Genomic DNA, 23,763 nt, shown 5'->3' on the forward strand with positions numbered 1-23,763 from the left:
ATTTGAGCAAAGACTATGTAAATAAGTGTTCATTTGTTTTCAGCAATTGTGGATATGTCATATTTGCTATCATTATTTTGGCCATCTTGCTCTCTAGATACAATATATTATTGGCAATTTATTTATTTTTTTAATAAGCTACTATATACAGTACATGTCTTTGTGTGCGTGTGTGTCAGACCCAAACTGGTCTCATGGAAACATGTTACTATACCTACATTTTTGCTAAATGTTTTTTTTATGAGGCTCCTTGTATGTATCACAGCAGTTTCCTGGTGCAATGGACATTTAGAGGTGCTACAGCAACAGTGATTTTGTTTCCCTTCACATAAATCACAAGTTAAATAGCAGATTTTCAGTTCATAAACACTTTCACTTTTCCTCACACAGTGTATTACATAACCAGCTATATTTATGAGCTTGTTCAAGCGCAAATAAATTGCACAGTAGCTCAACTAATATAGTGTTACTCTTGCGATACAGGGTATGTGTCCTGAAGAGCATGCAAGTTGACTTGTGAGCCAAAAGTATCATAAAAGCACCACAAAATAATACTTTGCTTCAGCAATTGCGTTTTTCATGTCACATTTGCATGTTTTGACACTACTGGTTGGGTTTAGGTATAGGGTTTAGTGTAGGGAGGTAGGTATTGTTGTGTAAAACTCAGAGCATTAACCTTAAAAACCTCATGAGTTTGGGTGAAAATTCAACTCGTTTTTAGCACCACTCAATGGATATTTCACCTTCATAAGATTAGGCTCATCACAATGTTGCCCTTATCACTGGTGTAATGTGTTTGCAAGAACTGATGAGTCACAGAATCGACAGGCTTCAGGGAAGAAGTAACATTGTTGCCCTGCAACAGAACAATATCAGACATGCAACACATTAAGATCAGCCCAGCCAATCATCTGCTGAACAAACATTAGCTAATCTTCAGCCAGAGGAGCTCTCTGTATAACAGCATTGTCAGGGACAAACAAACAAACAAACAAACAAACAAACAAAAAACACTATAAATCAAAAACAAAATGTGTAAACAACATAAGCACAGTGACAAACACAGGTACTGTACATACAATACACCAAACACATGCTAAATTGAAACCTTATCACTGACACAAACAAGCACACGCACACACACACACACACACAAGCATATTCCTCCCTCACTGTCTTTTCCCATTTTTGGATGTTTAACCACCAGTGAAGCAGGAGACAGATGACATCTCATCATAGCTGATTTATGAAATTAATCCATCAACGTCCATCTGAAATTAATCTCACGGCTGATACACACCCACAAACACACGCAGATGGACTGACAAGTGATATCGTATTCATTTGGTCTTCAAAGGGTGTCATGAAAAGTGCATTTATACGTGTGTTAGAATGTATGTTAGTGGAAGATGAATGTTTGTAATATGAGCTGTGATTTTCTCCTCTCTCACTATCACAGAGAAAGCAGCGCTAAGGTGTCTGCACAGTAACAATCTCATTAAAACACACACTTACTCAAACCACAGAGACAAACACACTGCTCCATCACATAACATCATCATACACAATGTTTACATGTTTACACATGTTGAAATAAAAATATACCCATCATTCATCTATGATTTATTTATAAAAAAAATAAAAAAATAAAAATTCCAAATGGGTTTTGCAAAATTTCCATTTGTCATTGTTCAGACAAACAAGTAGCCTAGTCCCATCCCAAACTCATGCCAATTGGTTGAGCCAGAATTCTAAATTTATTATAGACTAACTCTAACCCAAGCCATAACCATCAACCTTTAGTACTGTTTTATGTGAGGATTTCATCCCTTTATCACTCTGAACCACCTTTGTGAGGAGGTTTGGTCCAAACCTGACACACATCCATCCCGAGAACTACAGCAGGTGCTCAGGTCTTATAGCTGTTCATAGTCATGGTTAAACATTCTAGCAGGCTGCTGTGTTATAGCCGGGCCCCTCCAGGCCCTTGGGGCTTCACAGATGGAAAATGCAATTATGTGTGCTGTGAACCCAGCCACTCACTCTGCTAACTGGATTTGCATTCAGGCCTTGATGCTCCCCTCCTGGCTGTCACACAAACATATAAGAGCTGTTTCTGTCCAGATGACATCATTAGGCCTACAGGCACCCAAAAACAGAACCACATCACTAAACACACTATAGAGATTATCAGAGCAACCACATACAATCTTCTAGACTAACAAAAACAGCACATACAACTCTTGTCTACTCATCTACTGTTTTCACACAGTGTGTTGCATGGTGTTGCTACTGTATTTGTGTGCTTGCAAACCGATATTCGTGTGTGCAGTGATAAAACCTTTATAAAATTCCTATTATATTTCTTTCACTCTTGTTAGCTGAAACTCCCCCAAAAGTGTTCTAAATACAGAGAGACAAAGTGAGTATCTCTATGCACTCAAACACAATGAGCAGCCGTCTCCTGTAAGTAGGCCACAGCAATAACACAAAGAAACACGTGGATGAACCGGATGTCACACCGGGGGATTTGTGCAGAACATCGCATATGGGACTGCCGTTAAACGACAGCTCGTAAATTAAATTAAAAGTCATCTTTACTAAAACTTTTCTGATGAGGTGGCAGATGCCTTACATATGAATGATGAAAGGATTTAACTTTGGGCTAGAGGTTGGTAAAAACCTAAGTCGCTTTTCCAAGAGTTACAATACTTTCAATTGCAATGCTGTTTCACAATTCTAAGGCCAAGAATTTATAATTTTTGTGAAATTTTTCACATTAATGTTTTTTTTGGAAAAAATAAATTGTGTACCACTCAGAGCCAGTGCGTGAGAAGACATATACATCAACGAACAATATTACATTAATTCATTCAGGACAAGCTAAAAATATAGTCTATAACTTATTTAATTTGTAAGGATTTCTTTGCTGACAGCGTGGTAGACTACAAGGGTTTTCATTTAATGATAAGGTATGATGTGATGTGCCTATGCTCTCTGCTACTTCTATGGTTCTACAATGAAGTAAAGCAGGACGCTCAGAACTGTTTGCCCAAACTTCTTAAATCTAATACTGATGAATGAGAAACCAGAAATGAGATGGCAATACATCAGTTTTGAATACACTACACATACAGAAGCACAGAATTATGAAACCATGACCAAATTTTTTTAAATATCATCATATCCCCAGGTCCCTGCTGACTCCTGTACTTATTTTGAGCTATCTGGCTGGCGTGAGACACACTTTAAATTATTAACACTTATACTACCTGCAGTTTCAACCTGCCCTACATGAATTATGAATATGCCACAAGCATGAGAGTGTAGAGAAGCCACCCGCCCCGGCAATACTCATGACACACTGTGACATATAGCTGTTATGAGAAACACACAGTGAGACAGAACATCAATTTAATTTCCCTGAAATTGTGAAAATGAGCATTGATTCTTTAGATTTAAATGAAGCCATTGAAGCAACACTTGTCTTAAATTGCGGACTCAACGTTCCCCGGCAGGACAAAGCCCAGGCATACATGATCACCTCTGACGTGTTTTGCACAAAAGAACAATCCAAAATCCAATGTAAAATGACAGTAAACTGTGGGAGAGAACACAACTCCAATTTGGATGGTACTGACAGAACAAAAGGCTCTAATGTGCCAAGACCGGCAATTTGTGTAAATCCATTGAGCTCTGTACCTCCCCGTCATTCATTTAATGCTGGAGGACTATAGCAGAGGCCTCTGTCAATACCCCTCACAGATGTCCCTCTGACCACACACACACATGGCTGACACTGACATTGTCTAAAGTTACAATAAAAACACTTAGCCCTAAAGGAAAGGATGACAAATGTGGACAAAAAGCCAAGCGCAATAATTAGCTGTGAGCTCTGATTACTGTAATCTGCATCACTCTCAACAGACAGTCTGGCCCCTTTCCTTAAAAAGACGCATTTATCTTGCTGTTTAAAATGATACAGGAAAGTAGCCAGATTTAATTAGAGGGTTAATCAGGGGATTAATTAGAAAGAGAGAGAAAGAGAGGGAGGAGGGAGTGAGAGAAAGGAAAGCAGAAAGACAGAGTGATCAGTAAAGGAAAAAGTTGAATGGCACACATTCTGTACACACACACACACACACACACACACACACACACAAATGCACAAAAGCATTACTTTGCCCCATTTATACATATCAAAAGTTAAACATACATTTGCAATATGTACCTATGTGTTTATTGTGCAAATTGGGCACTTAGTATATAGTGTATATGCAAATATAGTTGTGTATATAATTTTAATAATGGGATAATCATTTTTGTCTGGTGGATGACAGAATGGGCAAAACTCCCCTTGTTATATGAATCAGAATAACAGAGACAAGGGGGTGCAAACTTTTGACACTGGCCTGTAAGCAACCACCCAGATCACCCCAGCAACCGGACAGCAACATGCTAAAAACCACTCAAAACACCTTAGCAACTGCATAGCAACACTCTGGAAAACCCCCACATTTCTCAATGTCACTGTGTGCGAACATCTTATATAACAAGGATATCAACTGGCCTGGTTTCTCTTTGGGGATCATTCTCAATGCTGTACACATACACACACCGGCAGTGCTGGCTGTAGTTGACCTCAGCAGTGGCTCATGCTGTGAGAGTGCTGTGGGCTTTCAAACCACAGACTAACCTGAGCACTGTTCAACCAATCAGCCATAATCACACATGTAACACAGACCTCCACAGCTCCGAAACACTATCATCACCCTGCCTCCAAACACCTCAGGTTCTTTTTGTTTCTCTTTCATTCTCTCTCTTTAACGCTGGACCAGCAGGAGATTATCAACTTACTGGTCTTGTTTTTCTGTTCCGCTTTCCTGCAGGGAATTTGTATGGAGTTGTATGCAAGTTTGTGTATCTGCTCATAATTGTTCCAGGATACAATAAACCTATATTGTTTCTTGCACACAGCTTAATCCATTGCAAAGCAAAAGAAACAGCCACAGGTGTTTCATAAATTTTTTTCCAAAAAACCACCTTAATCTTCATCATTACAACATGACTTAACCACAGTACCACCAAAAAGACTACAACAAACACACATGAAAGGGTGACAGAGGTAAGTGTTTTAAGTGGTACATGTTTTGTGTGGTACATTAGTGTGTGAGAGAGAGTAGTTCTATTCCAAAAGCTAGTGAGCTGCTTTCCTGCCTACTTCCTTTTAAGGCAGCATCCTAACAATCATGGAACCTCATAAGTGACTGATTTGGAAAAATTCTATGCAAATAGCACTCCTCAGGCCAAAACCACAGGAGATTCGACTTGCAGTTGATTCCAACAGAGTCTAACGTTAGCATGTAAGCTAACAACAAAACACCCTAAAGAAGCAAAAAAGCACACATCACACACAAAACACTGGGTTAAATAGCCAGTTTTATCAATACTTTCAGTATTATTAAACATTATATGTTTAATTATAATAATATTTCTCCCGCTTTGTCCATCATCATGGATTTATTTCACTCAGCTCATCGCAGCAAATTTTGAAATTGCCTTCACTGTGAAGGATACATGCAATGCTGCCTCAGAATTTGGATAAAACAAATATCTTAGGAGGCAGCATAATTAAGTTGCCTTCCTTTTAGAAAAGGTTTGTAGCTTTGGGGAGTGCAACTTTGATGCCTTAAAATGCTGCCTTCGTAGGCAGCTCACTAGGTTTTGGAACAGTGCAAATATGAGCATGCATGGAGCAGATGCACTGGCTCTAGTCACAAAAACAGTTTCTGCATTTTGTTATGAGCCATAAATATTAATGTGGACATCTCAAGCAGAGCAAGAAAGAAACTGTGAGGGTGGGAGAGATCAAGAGACAGAGAGACCAACACAGACAGAAACCAAAGTAAAAAATGGCATGTCTAATATTCCCCCTGTTATTCACAGCAAAGCAAATGGAAGTGTAAACAGAGACATGAAAAGCAAGAGATCTGAATCTGTACAAACTTCAGTGTGACAGAGCACCAAAGTCAAACATTACATCACAGATCATTACATTTTAAAAACAAACTAGTAGAAATGTTTCAGTGAGAGCTCAGTGTGTGTGTGCTGGGGGGGCAGAATAACAGGTGGGATGACACAATGCATGTACACTAAATAGCTTCTAAATATAGGCATGATTCCCCAGTAGATGTGATCCCCTGATGTTTGGGACAAAACAGAAACCAGACGACAACTCTCTAACTGGGCTAATAGGCTAATTGCGACAGGGTGAGATTATTCACCGGCAGAACACCACAGGTCCACCTCAGGTACAGCTACTGTCAAAGACAGCACTATCTTTCCTCTCCCAAAAGACGCAAGTATTGGCCTAGTTTTAAGTCAAACAACTTTTTCAATTTAGCTTAAATATTGATTACAGTATAGCTAAAGTTGGTGACAGTGATCTAAAAATCCTAGATACTAGTTTAATTTCTGTATCCATGTGAAAAATTATTGAAATGTATGCAACATGATTTGTACAGAAGATAACAGGACACTGACAATAACTGGTAGTAGAGTTATGTGGTATACTGGAAGATTTAGGTGAAAAAGGCAGTTTGCCCAGACACAATTTAAGCTTGTCTTTTAACTAAAGCATACGCTGGTAACCTCACAGGCTAGTGCAATTTATAAGCTGTGTCCAGACAATGTGATTGGGTAGCTCTTCCTGGATTGTGCCCCAAATCCCAGGATGTAGCCCATTGACCCAGACTGCTAGTGAAGGGAATTTTACTGAATGAGTCTTCAGATTTATAGCTGTAGCTGTAAGTCTTGACATTATCTGAGTGACTGCTTTCTGGCCTGAGCCTGGCATTAGAGTAGCTTTGTACTGAAGTAAAAGGATTTGTGGGTAAAATGGTATCTTGAATTTGCCACTGATATTCTAAGTATCTGTTCACTTTAAGTACATTTGCTATTTGTGTGTGTGTGTGTGAGTGAGAAAGAAGCTTATCATATGATTGAATGGTGCAGTCTAGCTCATCTAGGGGTCAGAGGTCATATATCACAACATAACTAATAGGCGCATCATGAAACCCTTTAGGTTATTTTGATTCATGCAGCAGACATTATGGTTTGCACCTATATAACAATGTAAAAAAAAATATTGTCAAGTAACCTAAAAATGTGCTTCTTGTGGTAACATCTAAATTCATCTGATTATATTAGGTTATACAAGATAAAGTCATTTTAAGGGTAAAATAGAATAGATCTTAAGTAACAATTGCATGTTACCTCTCTGTACAGTGTAGTGATCAAATGGTGTAGTCTTGTGACCGTAGATATCTTTTTGCCTATTATGAAAATGATTATTCATTTCACAAGAAACAAAAGCTTGAGTAACAGGTTTGATGACAGATTATGTGAGTAAGGCTGTTTGTACAGCTCTAAAAGCATGTAATGTTTCTTTCTGATGTCGAGCTTTACAAGCTTCAGTAGTGCTAAAGATATCCGGACAGAGCCAAATCTACTCTATCCATTACACCGATTGGGGCCATTTTCAGCCAGCACGTCATGATGAGTAAATTGTGTGGGTATTTTGGACACACAGGATGTGTGAAAATCTAATCCAGCAATCCATCACCTGTCACTTTTTATAATGTAAAATGTACCACTCTCTCTACCGCACCTCTCAAGCTGTAATTACAGTAAGTGAAACCGCGTTCATCAGAAACTCTAGTATAATTTTATCTCCCTCTTATCTCCCTTCCCAGCCTCTATGTGCTATGTAAAAGAAAATCGTGATGCAAATATGAGCAAATAGAGTGACTCACCTGTGTTTCCGACATGACATACAGGAAATGCTGATCGGAAGAAAAGGCCATGTCTCGCAGGATTGGTCCATTGTCAACAACCTGAATGGTTTCGTACTGTAAAGCACCGTGAGAAGGACCATCAACCCGTATCTAAAGGGAAAGAGAAAAAAAGAGTGTGTTACTCAACCATTAGCATCAAAGAGACAGAATAAAGCCAAGGGGAAGGGGAAAAGAGTTGTTAAGTTGTTAGACAGCTGTAGGGGACGTTCTGTGCTGTAAATTTCTGGCTCAGCAGAGAGCTGTAACATCCTTACAAAGTTGGACTGCAGTGATGGAGGTCTCATGACTATATCTGAACATCTGCTGTTGATGTCTCAAATGTGCACACACACACACACACACACAGCTCAAGTGAAGATGCATCTCGATTTAACTCTACCCTTCCTCTGGACTACCCCTTTCAACCACACACACACACACAAACACACACACACACACACACACACACACACACAAACTATCTTCCCACTAAAAGGGCTTGTGAGAACTAAAGTGTACATACATGCCATTAAACATTACAATACACCTGCCAACCCATTATGACTCAGCAAGTGATCCAATATCCTTTCTCTTTTCACACCGAAGGAGGTATAAATCCAATCCCATCAGAATAAACCAATTTATCTGTAGGTTTATGGCCTGGAGTCCCATCAGACCAAAAGTTATGTCAACCTAAGATCATCTTACACACCAAAACAGACATTTAAAATAATTGTCCTTCTTTTGATTGTGTTCCACCAGTGTAAAGAGCTTTTTCTCTCTCTCTGTCTGTATGGTTTAAAGTGCCCTCTTGCTTTGCACCACTTTCTCTGGGTCCCTCTGTGTGCTTTGGGTCAAAACAGGAGAGAGAAAAAAGGACAGAACAAAATAAGACTAAAGAAAGCAGAGGGGAAAGAAAGTGAAAACCCTCCACACGAGCCAAGGCCTTATTCAGCATGTGGGCCATCTAATCTCCCTGATTGGGCTGGTTAATTTGGCTGGGATTGGGTTTTGACCAGGCAGAGCTGCAGTGTTAGGGGAAGGCAGCATGTGGACAGTGGAAGAATGAACTGCACGAGGTCTTGTGAAACCCCGGTCAAGCCCCAAGAGAGATAAACAGAGTGGGCCAAAAGATTCACGGCCACAGGAGGGACTGGGTGAGACGGATGGGTGTTATCACAACCACAGCTAAACAAATTAGCCACAGGGGAAGACTATTAGCATGCCTGTTAGTGTTAACGTTGAGATGCTAAAGGGCTGAGGGAGCAATGAAAGGAGAGTATCTGATCACAGATACACAAGGAAAAGTCACCATGGCTTTCTAAACAGCTTCATGCTAAATAAACACGCAACCGCACACAAGGTAAAATATGGCATGGGACAAAAGAGGAGAAAAGAAAGGTTACATTCACACTTTTAACTTAAAGGAATAGTTCACCCAAAAATATTTACCCATTTACTCACCCTCATGCCATCCCAGATGTGTATGACTTTTTTTAGAGGAATATAGCTCTTTAGGTCCATACAATTCAAGTGAATGGGTGCCAAAATTGTGATGTCAAAAACATCATAAAAGTAATCCATAAGACTCCAGTGTTTTTACCCATATTTTCAGAAGTGATATGATAGGTGTGGGTAAGAAACAGATCAATATTTTAGTACCTGAGATTATTCTCCTTGCCCAGTAGGGGGCAGTATGCATGAAGAATGTGAAACACCAAAAACACAAGAAGAAGAATATGAAAGTCATCTGTTTCTCACCCTCACCTATCATATCACTTCTGAAGACATTGATTTAACCACTGGAGTCTTATGGATTACTTTTATGCTGATTTATGAAAAAGTTTGCTTCAAAAGTTTGGCACCCATTCACTTGCATTGTACGGACCAAAAAAGCTGAGAAATTCTTAATTAAAATCTTCATTTGTGTTCAGCAGATGAAAGAAAGTCATAAACATATGGGATGGCATAAGGTGAGTAAATGATGAAAGCATTTTCATTTTTTGGGTGAACTATCCCTTTAAGTTGCTGCTTATTAGTTCTAAACTTATCAATGTATGAACAGTATGCATGTTTATATACATGTTAAAACACTGTTATAAACTCATTGTTAGAAAAAGGTTAATAATATTAAACATGAGTATTCAAGTCAAAGCTGTAATCATCAATTTATTCAGATTTTATTAGAAGATAAGGCTTTCTCAACCAGTTAACACATATAATCATGTATTATGTGCATAGAGTAATGTGCTCTCTGGGGTTTGTCCTATGAAATGAGTTGTTGTTCATCATCACACTATCCTTGTGAATTCTTGAGGCTTGAACAAAACAATACAATTTACTGCATTTCATTTCAATAGCAAGAAAGTGGATTACATGCTTTAAATCCTGATTGGATTACACAGTTAATCTGTGTATCACACAATGAATTAGATTTAATTTTGAGGCCAAGCCAGGACCCTGACATTATTTTAACATTTGTCATTACTTCACCTACAATGTCACACTTACTGTGTGTGGACGTGTATATTATATCTAATTTTGATGGAAGAAACATTTTTGAAGTGAAATACCTCCTCTCTATTTCTTTGCAATTATGATTTTTTAAAGATTATCCTCACATTGGTGTCTAAGTACTCATTCAGAATAACCCTTTAATTATTTGAGAAGATATATGCCTGAAAATGTTGCTCCATGTGTCCTGTGATTATACAGTAGCGATACAGCATGGTCAAGGCTAAGAACGCAAGCAAAAAAAAAAAAAAAAACATTCAGGGTAAACAGCTCTTTATTCGTCATTTTCACAGAGGTCACCAAAGTATTGTGCATACTACTCAAAAAATTGTCCTCAATATAAAAGAGATGAAGCTAAAAGTACAAAATTGCTAATATGCAACATGTAATGTGTAACAAAGTATTTATATTATTTTCCCAGATTTATTTTAATGTATTTATTCTCTCTTGCTAAATCTGGAAGATCAGAAATAAAAGGTTTTTTTTTTTGTTGTTGTTGTTGTTTTTAAATGAGTAAAACCAGAGCTGTTCTAAAAGGAACATGGTTTTCAGTAATGTTGTAATTGGTACAAAACCATCCCACTGTAATAGGCCAGTATAATAGAGAACTGCAGACTGACTAGTAAAGCTCAGCTAAGCAAACAGCAAACAGAAGGGGAGGTGATAAGGAAAGCCATAACCACAGGAGCTCTGCAGTTTCATAATGCGAATACAACTCAGCCCAGCATCCATGCAAACTGCAATTTTCTTTTGGCTTAAAACAACTTCCACTTAAGCCCTGGTTTCAGGCAGGTGGTATCACTGTAGATTAAGGCTAATGGTGCTGATCAGTCAAATTTTTCAAAAAACTCTGTCTATGCAGTGCAAATACTAAGAGTGCATTAAAGAGAATAATGTATACAGTAAATATATTTACTCAAATATAAGTAAACCATTCTGTGCTGAACCTCATGTCGATATTAACTGGGTAAAACCAAAGGCAATTTTTTCATTGGTGTACATTTAACTGCAAAGTGTGCAAACAATTTACAAGAAAAATTCAACCTTCTCATAATCCCCACTCAATGAAATCCTTCACATTGCACTCCCATGGCGTTCAACTAGTAATGGCTGCCCTTTTGAAACTCTGATTTTTATTCTTCAACTAGCTATGGCCATTGATTTCAGAATAATAGGCATAAGCACGTAAGCACCAATCTCGGGAGAACACTTTACTTTTTCACTGGAAGACACAAGCCAGCCCTCGCTAAAGCCTGCTGTTAGCTAAAACTTTTCAGTGAAAAAGAGATGGTTTTTTAAGGTGGTTTTTTCACACACCCTAAATTTAACCTTGGTGAAAGCATTCTTGTGATCTTTCAGTATGCTTTTCTTCCACAAGCTGAAGTCATTGTTGTGATGTTCCTTTTGTTACCTTCAAAATTAGTGTAAGCCCACACTTTTTGTTTGTGAGGGCAACAGCAGTGCCATGAATACACCATTTACACAGAGCAGAAGCCTATTCACCATGGCACACAGGATGTTTGCTCCTGTCCATTAAATTAATGATCAGATCGAGCCGGCACTGATTTAGAGCAAAACTGAGAACTAGCACTGAGCAGGTTTACATGCACGTTCTTACACAGCTTATGCATACAGCAGACAAAGTGTGTAGTAATTTAAAAACCTTTCCTTTATTGGGGTACGGTCATAAACAGCTTTCAGAATAAATTGATCGACACTGCTAAATAAGTCTGAAACGATTAGTCTTCGTTATTGACAACGTCAACAATAAAAATTGCTGACAAACATTTTCGTTGTCGAATACTCATTTGATCTCATTTAATGTAACACAAGATCATAGGAAATTCTAACGATGAAGCGTGAGAGGAGCAATATCAGAAATATGAACAAGTGAAAAAATACACTTATATTCAAGATACATTCTCTGAAAGAGATATCTTATATGATTTTTATGTACTTTTAAATGGAAAACAAGACAAAAACACTGTGACATAAGAAACTACAAATAACTTGAAGAAACAAGGTGTAACATCCGAGGTTGTTACCCCTCCTACCAACCACCAGAGGGAGCCCTCTCCCGAATACTAACTCTGTACTGTTTCTTCTTTGAACTATATAAATACCATGCTGTTCCATTTTGACTTTGTGAAGTATTGCCAGTTTACCTTGCATAACCAAGCGGTTTTCCATTGCCTTTGCTGATTGTTTTCATGTTATGACCATTGCCTGTTTTCCTGGATTTACTGCCTTTTGGATACCCCTTTGTTTTGTTTGCCTTGTTGGACTGTCTTTTTGGTTTATTGGATTATACCGCTTGCTTAACGACTACCTCTATTTGCCTGCCGATTTGGATTGTTTGCTTGTGTTAATAATAAACTTCCAGCACATGGATCCTAACACCGTCTCCATGGCCAGTTCATTACAGAATACTCCGCCTAACATGGATCCAGCGGAAGTTTCACAGCTCCAGGCCGCATTCGTGCACCACTGTGAGGTATTAAGGGGTTACCAAGACCAGCTGAACAACCTACGAGCTGCCAACGAATGTTTGACACAATACATTCACTCACTGCCAGCTCCCCATGCTAAACCGGTAAGCTTTGCTCTACCTGATAAGTTTGATGGTTCTGCTGAAAAATGCCAAGGTTTTTTATGACAATGCAAGGTATTTTTCTCAAATCAGCCTGAATCATTTGATCAAGACGCCAGGAAATGTTCATTTTTTATGTCACTGCTTACCGGCAAAGCTTTCGATTGGGCTGCCGCTGTTTTGGGATAAAGATACTCAAATCCAGGTTTCATTTGATTACTTCGTTCAACAAATCCACGAAGTTTCCAGCAGGCGGCCAAGATATCTCTGTTCAGCTACTTCATCTACGCCAGGGTCATCGATCAGCAGCGGATTATGCAGTTCTGTTCAGGACACTAGCGGCTCAGAGTGGGTGGAATGATGTCGCTCTGAAGACTGTTTTCCGCGAAGGGCTTAACCTGAAACTCAGGATGGAACTGACCTGCAAGGGTGAAGTTACGAATCTTTCTGAATACATAACTATGGCCATCAAGATTGATAACCTGCTTCAGAAAGCTTCACGGCCTCAGTTTCGCTTCCCCTCGAATTCTACAGTCTCAGTACAAGCCCAGGCATCCACTGTATCACCCGAACCCATGCAAGTTGCTTACACTCATGTTTCCATGGAGGAACACCGACGCTAATGCAACGAAAACCTTTGCTTTTATTGTGGCTCACCAGGTCATCTCAACGCTGCATGCCCATACAAGTAATCAAGTTCTCCTGAGTCAAGGCAAAATGTGTGTACAATGAACACTGTATCACACATTTCACATAATTTTCTGTTACCTGTAGAGTTCTCCATTGGTGATCATGTGAAGAGTTTTACAGCTTTAGTGAATTCTGGTGTTGCTGTTAATCTCATTAATCAGGAGATTGTACAAGAACTCAACATACCCACCATTCAATGCTCCCCAACAATTAACATCACCACTGTTGACAACACTCCTATTGGTACTGGCATAACCCAACAGACTGTTCCGATAACCATCAAGGTTGGACTTTTTCATGTAGACTTGTCCCTCTCAAGGGTTTACCCACTGCCATGAAAACCGCCAATGCTTTGTTCCACCAAGTGTTTAGGATCTATGGATTATCATAGGACATTGTGTCCGATCGAGGTCCACAGTTCACGTCTCGAGTTTGGCAGGCATTCTGCAAACAACTGGACATTAATGTGAGTCTCACCTCTGGTTATCACCCTCAGGCCAATGGACAGTTGGAACGTCTAAACCAAGAGATTGGCAGATATCTTCGAAGCTATTGTAGCCCAGAATTGGAGCGACTTTCCTGCCCTGGGCCGAATATGCACAGAACTCCCTCACTCATACCTCTATGGGTTTAACCCCCTTCCAATGCGTGCTGGGCTTCCAACCCCCGATGTTCCCTTGGTCAGGAGAACCTTCTATGGTGCCAGCAGTGGACAAATGGATTAGGTGAAGCGAGAGGGTGTGGGACAGCGCACATGTCCAGCTACAGTGAGCGGTCTGTGCACAACGCGTCCAGGCTGACCGATGGAGGCGCCCCATCCCAACTATCAGCCAGGACAGAGGGTGTGGTTGTCCACAAGGGATCTCAAGTTGTGGCTACCCTGCAGGAAGCTCAGTCCAAGGTATGTGGGCCCTTTCAGAATTATCCATCAAATAAACCCAGTTACTAATCGTTTAGAGCTTCCAGCTAATTACCGCATTTCTCCTTCCTTCCATGTGTCCTTGCTGAAACCCGTCCACCCGACGTCTGGCTCTGGAAACACTGATTCTGAGCCTCCACCTCCACTGGAGGTAGATGGAGCCCCAGCGTATATGGTCAGTGAGATCATGGACTCAAGATGATGAGGGAGCCAGATACAATACTTGGTGGATTGGGAGGGCTACGGACCAGAGGAGAGATCATGGGTAGCCGCCAAGGACTTATTGGACCCGTCCCTGATCCAAGAATTTCATCATGCCCATCCTAATCGTCCAGCACCACGACCAAGGGGACGTCCCAGCAGAAGAACACCAGGAGTTGTTCATGGGGGGTTCTGTAACATCCGAGGTTGTTATCCCTCCTACCAACCACCAGAGGGAGCCCGAATACTAACTCTGTACCATTTCTTCTTTGATGACTTCCTGTTTGAACTATATAAATACCATGCTGTTCCATTTTGACTTTGCGAAGTATTGCCATTTTACCCTGCCTTACCAAGCGTTTTTCCATTGCCTTTGCTGATTGTTTTCATGTTATGACCATTGCCTGTTTTCCTGGATTTACTGCCTTTTGGATACCCCTTTGTTTTGTTTGCCTTGTTGGACTGTCTTTTTGGTTTATTGGATTATACTGCTTGCTTAACGACTACCTCTATTTGCCTGCCAATTTGGATTGTTAGCTTGTGTTCATAATAAACTTCCAGCACATGGATCCTAACACCGTCTCCATGGCCAGTTCATTACACAATGAGACAGCATTGGCTGCAGAGGTGCAGAACTGACAGTACAAAAAAACTTCCTAGTCTCTAATCTCACAGGACACTAGACACGTGCAGTGTTTGAGTTAAGGCTACTCTGATTAAGGCAGTTTGAAATGCTCTCCCAAGAGACCCTTCATAAGCCAGGAGCTACTCTGATGTGCAGATATTGATCTATGACATTTAAACCCTTTCAAAAATGGAGTAGCACGTGTCAACAGCTGTAAGCAGATCGGCCTTGCTACCGTCAGTGAATTGGTGTCAAGACTTTGAGCTATTTTTTTTTTTTTTTTTTTTTACGAAATCCCCCAGGAGAGTTTCAGACAGAACCTGTGCATCAGCACTCTTGACACACTGAGCGTTTGACATGTTCCAGCTTGTTATATTCAAGGAAAGTGGAATGAAGGTTTTCTTTGTTTTCGATGCCTCCATTGGCTAAGCTTTAGTGTGCTGTAGTAAACAGAGAGAGTGGGTGGACTGGGATGTCTCTTAATGTCAATCAATGCTGAAAGAAAACTGCAAATTCCAACTTTGCAAATGGAACATTGATATTTAGCTGGAGGCAACTAGTTTTGTAAAGGACCCTTTTGAATGGGCTGATGCTAAGCTGGGGAATTATAGATGATCACGTCCTGAAAGCTTTTGTATGCCGTCACGGTGAGCATTGAGTATTAAGCAACAAATAACAAGATGTTTTTTTTTTGGTGGGGAATATAGACTTTAGTGGTCATATTCAGGGTACAATTTACTTGACAGTTGTACCACTTTGATTCACTGTATTTAACCCTTATGTTCTGTTGAGATTTGCTTCACTTCCTCGTTGTTTGAGGTCACTGTTACCCCAATGATTAAAGTGTGAAAATTATTATAATTATGAAATAAACCTTTTTTTCCTACTTAAATGTTCCTTTCCATTTATCCTGAGCTTATTGAACTGATAAAAGAATAGAAATAAGTGTATCATTAACTCTTACATTTACTGAAGTAGGAATGTGAAATAACCATATAATTTCTTAATTTACACAAAATAATGAAAAAAAAAAAAAAAAATTATATATATATATATATAGCTGTATATGTTCTATATATGTTATTGAACAAATATAAATATCCCTTTTGTTTAAAAAAAAAAAAAAAAAAAAAAGAAGAAAAAAAAAATTTGTTTTCCAAAATTACTTATGTTTGGGGTCAATCTGACCCCGGTCAGATATCAATGTTTTTTAAAAAAGAAAAATTAAGTAAATGCAAAAGTGCTTTTTTTTTTTTCTTACTACACACTCACTAACCAGGCAAACTAACTATGTGCAAATTTACAGTATATACACATCGTCTGGGCAACAGGACAGCCAAATGTAAATTTCATGCAAATTTCAAGGGCACGTTTCAAAAAAAAAAAAAAAAAAAAAAAAGGAAATCTAAAAATAACCATATAACTTCTGATTACACAGAATAATAAAAAATAAATAAAAAGGTATATATATATATATATATATATATACACACACACTACCGGTCAAAAGTTTTGAAACACTTGACCGAAATGTTTCCCATGATCTTAAAAATCTTTTGATCTGAAGGTGTATGCTTAAATGTTTGAAATTAGTCTTGTAGACAAAAATATAACTGTGCCACCATATTAATTTATTTCATTATAAATCTAAAATTTAATTAAAAAAAAAAAAGTTTTTGAAATTGATGACTTGGACCAAATAATAAAGAAAAGCAGCCAATAAGTGCCCAGCATATAGATGGGAACTTCTTCAATACTGTTTAAAAAGCATCCCAGGGTGATACCTCAAGAAGTTGTTTGAGAAAATGTCAAGAGTATATTTTTGAAAATTCTAGGCAAAGGGTGACTACTTTGAAGATGCTAAAATATAACACAGTTTTGATTTATTTTGGATTTTGTTTAGTCACAACATAATTCCCATATTTCCATTTATGTTATTCCATAGTTTTAATGACTTTACTATTATTCTAAAATGTGAAAAAAATAAATAAAATAAATTATAATAAAGAATGAGTAAGTGTTTCAAAACTTTTGACCGGTCATGTGTGTATATATATATATATATATATATATATATACACACACTACCGGTCAAAAGTTTTGAAACACTTACTCATTCTTTATTATAATTTTTTTTTTTTCACATTCCTGTTGAAACATTTAAGCATACACCTTCAGATCAAAAGATTTTTAAGTTTTATATATATATATATATATATATATATATATATATATATATATATATATATATATATATGACAAAGAAATCCACACACTCACCAACTAGGCAGACTAACTATGTGCAAATTTACAGTGTCCTCCAGGCAACAGGGCAGCCAGACGCAGCCTCTGTTCCCTAGTGCTAGTGAAAAAATAACAGGCACATATTACTGTTACCTAAGACAAACACAGAATTTCCAAAGCTAGATAACTGATGTGCTCTCTGTAATAGATTTTGCCAATACCAATATGTCTTAAACTGCTGATCTTTGAAGAGTTTTTCTTTTGGTCTATTTACCATATCCTTTCCCTCTATATACATATATAACATATAATACACAAAAAGAATGGCCAAAGACTTTTCTCCTAAAACTTAAACATCTTTTGATCTGAAGGTGTATGCTTAAATGTTTGAAATTAGCTTTGTAGACAAAAATATAATTGTGCCACCATATTAATTTATTTAATTATAAATCTAAAATACCAATATGTCTTAAACTGCTGATATTTAAAGAGTTTTTCTTTTGGTCTATTTACCATATCTTTCCCTCTATATACATATATAACATATAATACACAAAAAGAATGGCCAAAGACTGTCACACCACAAAATTCCTGATAATGTATTATGCTAATAGTGAAAACCAAAAAAGACTAACTTCAGATGCAAGAGGAACAGATCATTTGTGTGTGTGCTGTACACAAATACTTGTGACATTTCAGACATCTTTTGTTAGTCTTTGAATAATTTTTTTCTGGAGCAGACCTGGCATTGTCCACGTTTTCCAGCAGCTGCTGAAGAAGTAATTGCTTCAGGCCGACTTTGAATCTCCCTCACAGTGGATGCAGCAAAAAGTGACCTAGGAAGGCGCTCTCTCTCCTGTCAATGTGAGGCCTCACCAAGGCATATCCTAGCTGCTCCAAGAATATTCTCCTCCGATTCATTTTGCCACCACACCACTCATTGTTGATGGCACACCATAACACAAATGCATTGTATGCACTGATATCCAGGATGCTGAAGAATATTACCTGGGGCCAATGAGCGGTCTTTCGTTGACAGCTGTATGTGGCAACCACTTTGTCCAGGTTATCTACCCCTAATTTTGTGTTATTGTAATCTAACACCATGTCTTGTTTTTTGTCATCTTTGGTGCTCAAAGATGTATCTCTGTGCAATGTGCTCATCAGAGAGTGTGTGTGTGTGTGAGAAAGAGATAGAGAGAGAGTGTATGTGTACGTGTGTGTGTGTGTGTGTGAGAGAGAGAGAGAGAGAGAGAGAGAGAGAGAGATAGAGTGTTTTGTATTGAGAAATTGCACCTTAGGTACCAAACAGATTCAAAGCTTTTGAAAATCTTTTGCTCTCAATAACATTTATTAATGGGGTCAATATGACCCCAAACATCACATGTGTGTAGTCATGTCATAGCGGACATCAGAAACATTATCATTAAGTAAAAAACACATTTCTGAAAAGATCTTATGTAATTAGGAAAATTCATGAAATATCAGGATAAAAAAATAACGATGCATATGGTTTTTTTTTACTATTTGAAGAGGGTCTGGGGTCATATAGACCCCAAACAGAACATAAGGGTTAAGTGCAAAATCTTACACCAGGGGTGTCCAAACTTTTTTGGTCGGGGGCCAAATGCAGAAAAAAATAAGGTGCTGCAGGCCACATCGCTGTAATAATTAAAAAAAAAATGTCTAGAAGCTATTAGATTGGCACTATGCATAATCTTTATATTGTACGCTTAATATTATGCAAGTTTTAATCATAATTTGTGCTCTATGGTATGCTTGTGTAGGCCCTACATTTAAATAAAGGATAGGGTATTTCACTCACAAAGAACTCTTATAGTGGAACAGTGATGCGTCTTATACAAAATATTATACACATTTATTCACATCAGTGGCAATGCAAAGAACATATAGATCTGCTACTGAGTGTTGGGTGTGACCCATCACAATAAGCAGAATCAGATTACATTTTATCACTTTATGAAGTGATGCAAGGAATTATAACTTCTGTTCTGTTGTTACTTACGTTACAAATACGATTTTTGATTAATCAAAATTATCGTGCTTCATTTTATTTTGTAGACGTGCATGTGCAAGCTGAGCATGCGCAACAGGTATAGATGTGCAAGTGTTTTAAGCACTCTCTTCTACAGTGTGTCCTCACTCAAATGGCGCTGGGAAGCCTGTGAATAATTTTTCTTGTTTCAATGAAATATTAGAATGAACCAATTCATTATAGTATACTTCCCAATGCTACAGAGGATGTTCTGGAATAGTATGCTCAGTTCGAGTGTCTGTGCGTGCTCAATAAACTCTGTTCAGCCGCTCGCACAACAGTAGCTCTACTCAGTTGTATGATGTGAGGTATCAGGACATTTTTACAAGAATAAGTACACGAATAAAGGATCTAACCTGATGTCAATCCTTTAATAAATGCACCATTCTTTCTGCCGGGTGCTTCATCCATGGAAATAAGGAGTATTCCAAACTCATGTTGAACTCTGCCAGTGGATAAAGCTGGTGACGACACAGAACGCACTAGCAGAGACGATGCGCTGTGAATAGCGGCTGCACGTGATAGCGACATCCAGTGCCCAGAATATGAATTTCATATAATTTCTCCATAGCGGGCCTAATTCTGTTCTATTTCTAAAGTTTCTCGCAGGCCACATCGGAGCAGTCGGAGGGCCGCAGATGGCCCGTGGGCCGGACTTTGGACTCCCCTGCCTTATACCTTACATACCCAACCTGGTCTCATTACCTTGTCTATTTATAATTACATGCAATACACAGCCTAGTCAGTTATATTATTTAAAGTAGCCTACCTCTTCTGCATAGCATTCCCTTGCACTGTATATAACAGATTTGTATTTGTATATACTATATGTATATTTTTGTCTTATTGTGTATTTCTACATATACTTATATTTCTATTCACTTTTTATTTTTATTCTATTTATTTATTTTTTAATTATTATTATTATCTCTGTCTTGTTGTTGTATTGTTTGTGCACTGGAAGCTTCTGTCACCAAGAAATATTCCTTGTATGTGGAAGCATACTTGGCATACTTGGGGGGGTTAGAGCTCGGGTCGAGTCTCTAGCTCAAGCCCTCCATCATGGACATGCAGCCAAATCTGTTTACCATCACCTCTATTCAAGGATTACATTAACATGCAAACTACTAACTTTCAGGATAATTTTTTTAACCTTATATGCAAGAACCTCAAGTTTCCAATATGAAAAGTTTTCCTTTCTGCTGTTTTTAGCAAATATTTGGGTGCATTTCAGTACATTGGGTAAAATTGCCATGCAAAAACTGGCTCTATCCTCACTAATTTTGTGAGCATGGTTGTGTCATTACCTGATTTGCATAATTACAGAAGTGAATTGGGTGCTAAAACAATGCAGACAGAGTGTGCAAACAAACGACACCATCAGTGCCCTACTTCATTCTTAGTGAATTCCCACTGCAGACTTATTCAGATGTGACTCAATCAAAACCAACATTTTAAGCAAGTACAAGGGCAAAGAGTTTGGAAAGACACAAAGACCTCAGATGGCTTCATATTCATGGTACCACTGCTACCAGGCAACTGATCCTGCTAATATGGCATTTCTGTCACTAACGAGAGGACGAGAACCTGTTCCGCTGTAAACACATAGTGCCCTGCGAGCGGTCATGCTCACAAGAGAGAAAGGCTTTGTTTTGGTTGCTGGGTTATGAGATTGAGGTTGTTGAAAAGCTCTGGTACCGCAAAACACGTGTGCGTGCATGCGTTTACAAAGCCAGGCCCAGGTGTCTCAGGCAGCTCACAGGCAGAACCCTACAGAGGAGAGACCTAATCAGATTTCCTGATCCGTTCGTCCCTCCGGTTTCTTCTTCACAATCAGCCGATTGGTACCGCGGCACGATTTTAATTACCAGGGCACTAACAGTGCAGCACAAACCTGCTCTGACACACTGATTGTGGCAATGCCATCACCAGCCAAATTAACTTTACTATTCAACGACTAGACACGAAACACATACTTCCGAACATCTCAGCATAAAATGGCTTTTAAATACATCAGCTTAAGACCAACATGATCTGAACTTCTAAATTGGCTTAAAAACTTTTACATTCATTTTCTCATTTAACACTCCATAACATGAATACACAATTTAAGAACACAATACAAGCCATTGTTTCCCTGAATGTAACGCAGTTAACAGTCCCATAGAGAGGAGAGCTGCAGATCACTTTGCTCTAACTGTTAAAAACCCCTTGCATGGCGAAAGAGAGGGACAGATTACCCATGGAAGTCTAGCAGGGGAATGTTGCTAGCATGTCCATATATCACATATATCACCTCTCAGTCTTTACTCACGACCACTGGAGAGGACACAGCCATGCATATACAAGTGAGTGTCTGTCTGTCTCTGTCTGTCTGTAGTTTAGGGAAGACACTGAACAGGGAAGTTGTCACTGTGGCTATTTAACAGTAACTACAAGATTGTGAGTCACAAGTGGTTTTGTAAGTTGGTTTGAAACAACTAGTTTGAAACTGTAGTAAATTAGAATATTTTAATTATTTTACATAAAAGAAATATTCAAATATCATAAATCTAAATCAAGTTGTCAAGAGGTTGTTTTGGCTGTGTGTTGAGGCAGGTAAAGGGGACACCCCCTCCTTCCTCCTGTGTGACAGACAGAACTCCTCTCTCACTCTCTCTCCAGGGTGTCTGTGTGTCTGACCTTTCATCCATCTATCTTTCTCCTCTTCATTTCTATTTTTATCACCAGTATTTCCTCCTCTCATCCAATCTTCTCTAGCTATACTCTTTCTTTTTGCAACAATTTCCCCTGCCTCCCTCTATCTCTTTCTTTCCATCAAAACTTGTACTTTCATCCTCATTCCTTTTTCTCTCTCTCTTCCTCCTCCACTGGGTGTTCTTGGTTTTAATCTGAGGTTAGGTTTGACCTCTGGGCCACAGTTTCTTCATTTTTTGATATCCATATATTTTCAGTGCTGTGAGATAGAGAGGCTTCATTCTCTCAGTGCATTCAGTCTGAAAGGAGGCCTCATGGCCTGTGGCTGGTCTGAGTAGTGTTGGATATTTTTTCCTTCACTCTCATTTTAAGAGGAAGTCATCTCACTGTGGCTCTTCAGTCACAAGCAGTGAAAGCTCAGGTGCTTGACCAATAGATGATCTCAGACTGCTCTGAGGAGAATTAGAATCCTCCACATCCATCAGAGAGGAAAACACACAGAAACCTTCCAGTCAACATCAATAACACACACTCACACACACACACACACACACACACACACACACACACACACACACACACACACACACTATGTTTTTATATCATTGTGGGGACTCTCCATAGACTTCCATGCATATTTTGGATTTTATACAGATCTAACGATAATTTCTATCCCCTAACCCTAACCCTACCCCTAAACCTAACCCTCACAGAAACATTTTTGCATTTTTACATTTTCAAAAAAACATCATTTAGTATGTTTAATAAGCCATTTCCCTCGTGGGGACCGCTGGCTGGTCCCCACAATGTAGGTGATCTTAGGTTTTACTATCCTTATGGGGACATTTGGTCCCCACAATGTAGTATAAACATGTACACACACACACACACACACACACAAAAACACATGTCCTTCTAAAGATATCTTAATGAGGACATACCATAAACGTCTCTTTATATAAAGGTATTTATAATTATTTTTGATTAATCCTCACCAATATCCTAAATATCCATACCTTAAAAGAATCATAAAAAGCTTCCAATTAAAGTTGTCCCCAAATGTCCACAAAAGTAGGCTTCCTGGAACTTTTGAGGACAATTTATTTTTATTTATTTTTTACTTTTTCATCAAAACGTGATTACTTGCTCCACCTCTGAAATAATTTTATTCTGATGTCACCAAGACTGCTTAAGTTGCAACCAACAGTTGGTTCCCTTCTGTAATGGAACACCTACTTTTCACAATACAATTCCTGATTGATAAAATCAAGTTCCGCCCAGCTAATTTTTAAACTTGTTGACTTTAAAGGCTCTCCAGTAACAATGCAGCATCTCTTTGTTTAAGTGAAAAACCTACTAGTTTCCAACATGGAAAACTCCAGCTCACATATA

At 38.6% G+C, this 23,763-nt stretch overlaps 1 protein-coding gene across 1 annotated transcript in view; it reads right to left on the minus strand.

The window, feature by feature from the left end:
* Positions 1 to 23,763, minus strand: part of LOC127436502 (plexin-A4) — a 334,355-nt gene that overhangs the window by 134,800 nt on the left and 175,792 nt on the right. Inside the window, exon 4 of the mRNA XM_051690704.1 lies at positions 7,815 to 7,946. Coding sequence (XP_051546664.1) covers positions 7,815 to 7,946 — 132 coding nt within the window. The remainder of the gene's footprint in view (positions 1 to 7,814; positions 7,947 to 23,763) is intronic.

Source organism: Myxocyprinus asiaticus, chromosome 47 (genome assembly GCF_019703515.2).
Source record: "Myxocyprinus asiaticus isolate MX2 ecotype Aquarium Trade chromosome 47, UBuf_Myxa_2, whole genome shotgun sequence".
In the NCBI taxonomy this organism is placed as follows: Eukaryota; Metazoa; Chordata; class Actinopteri; order Cypriniformes; family Catostomidae; genus Myxocyprinus; species Myxocyprinus asiaticus.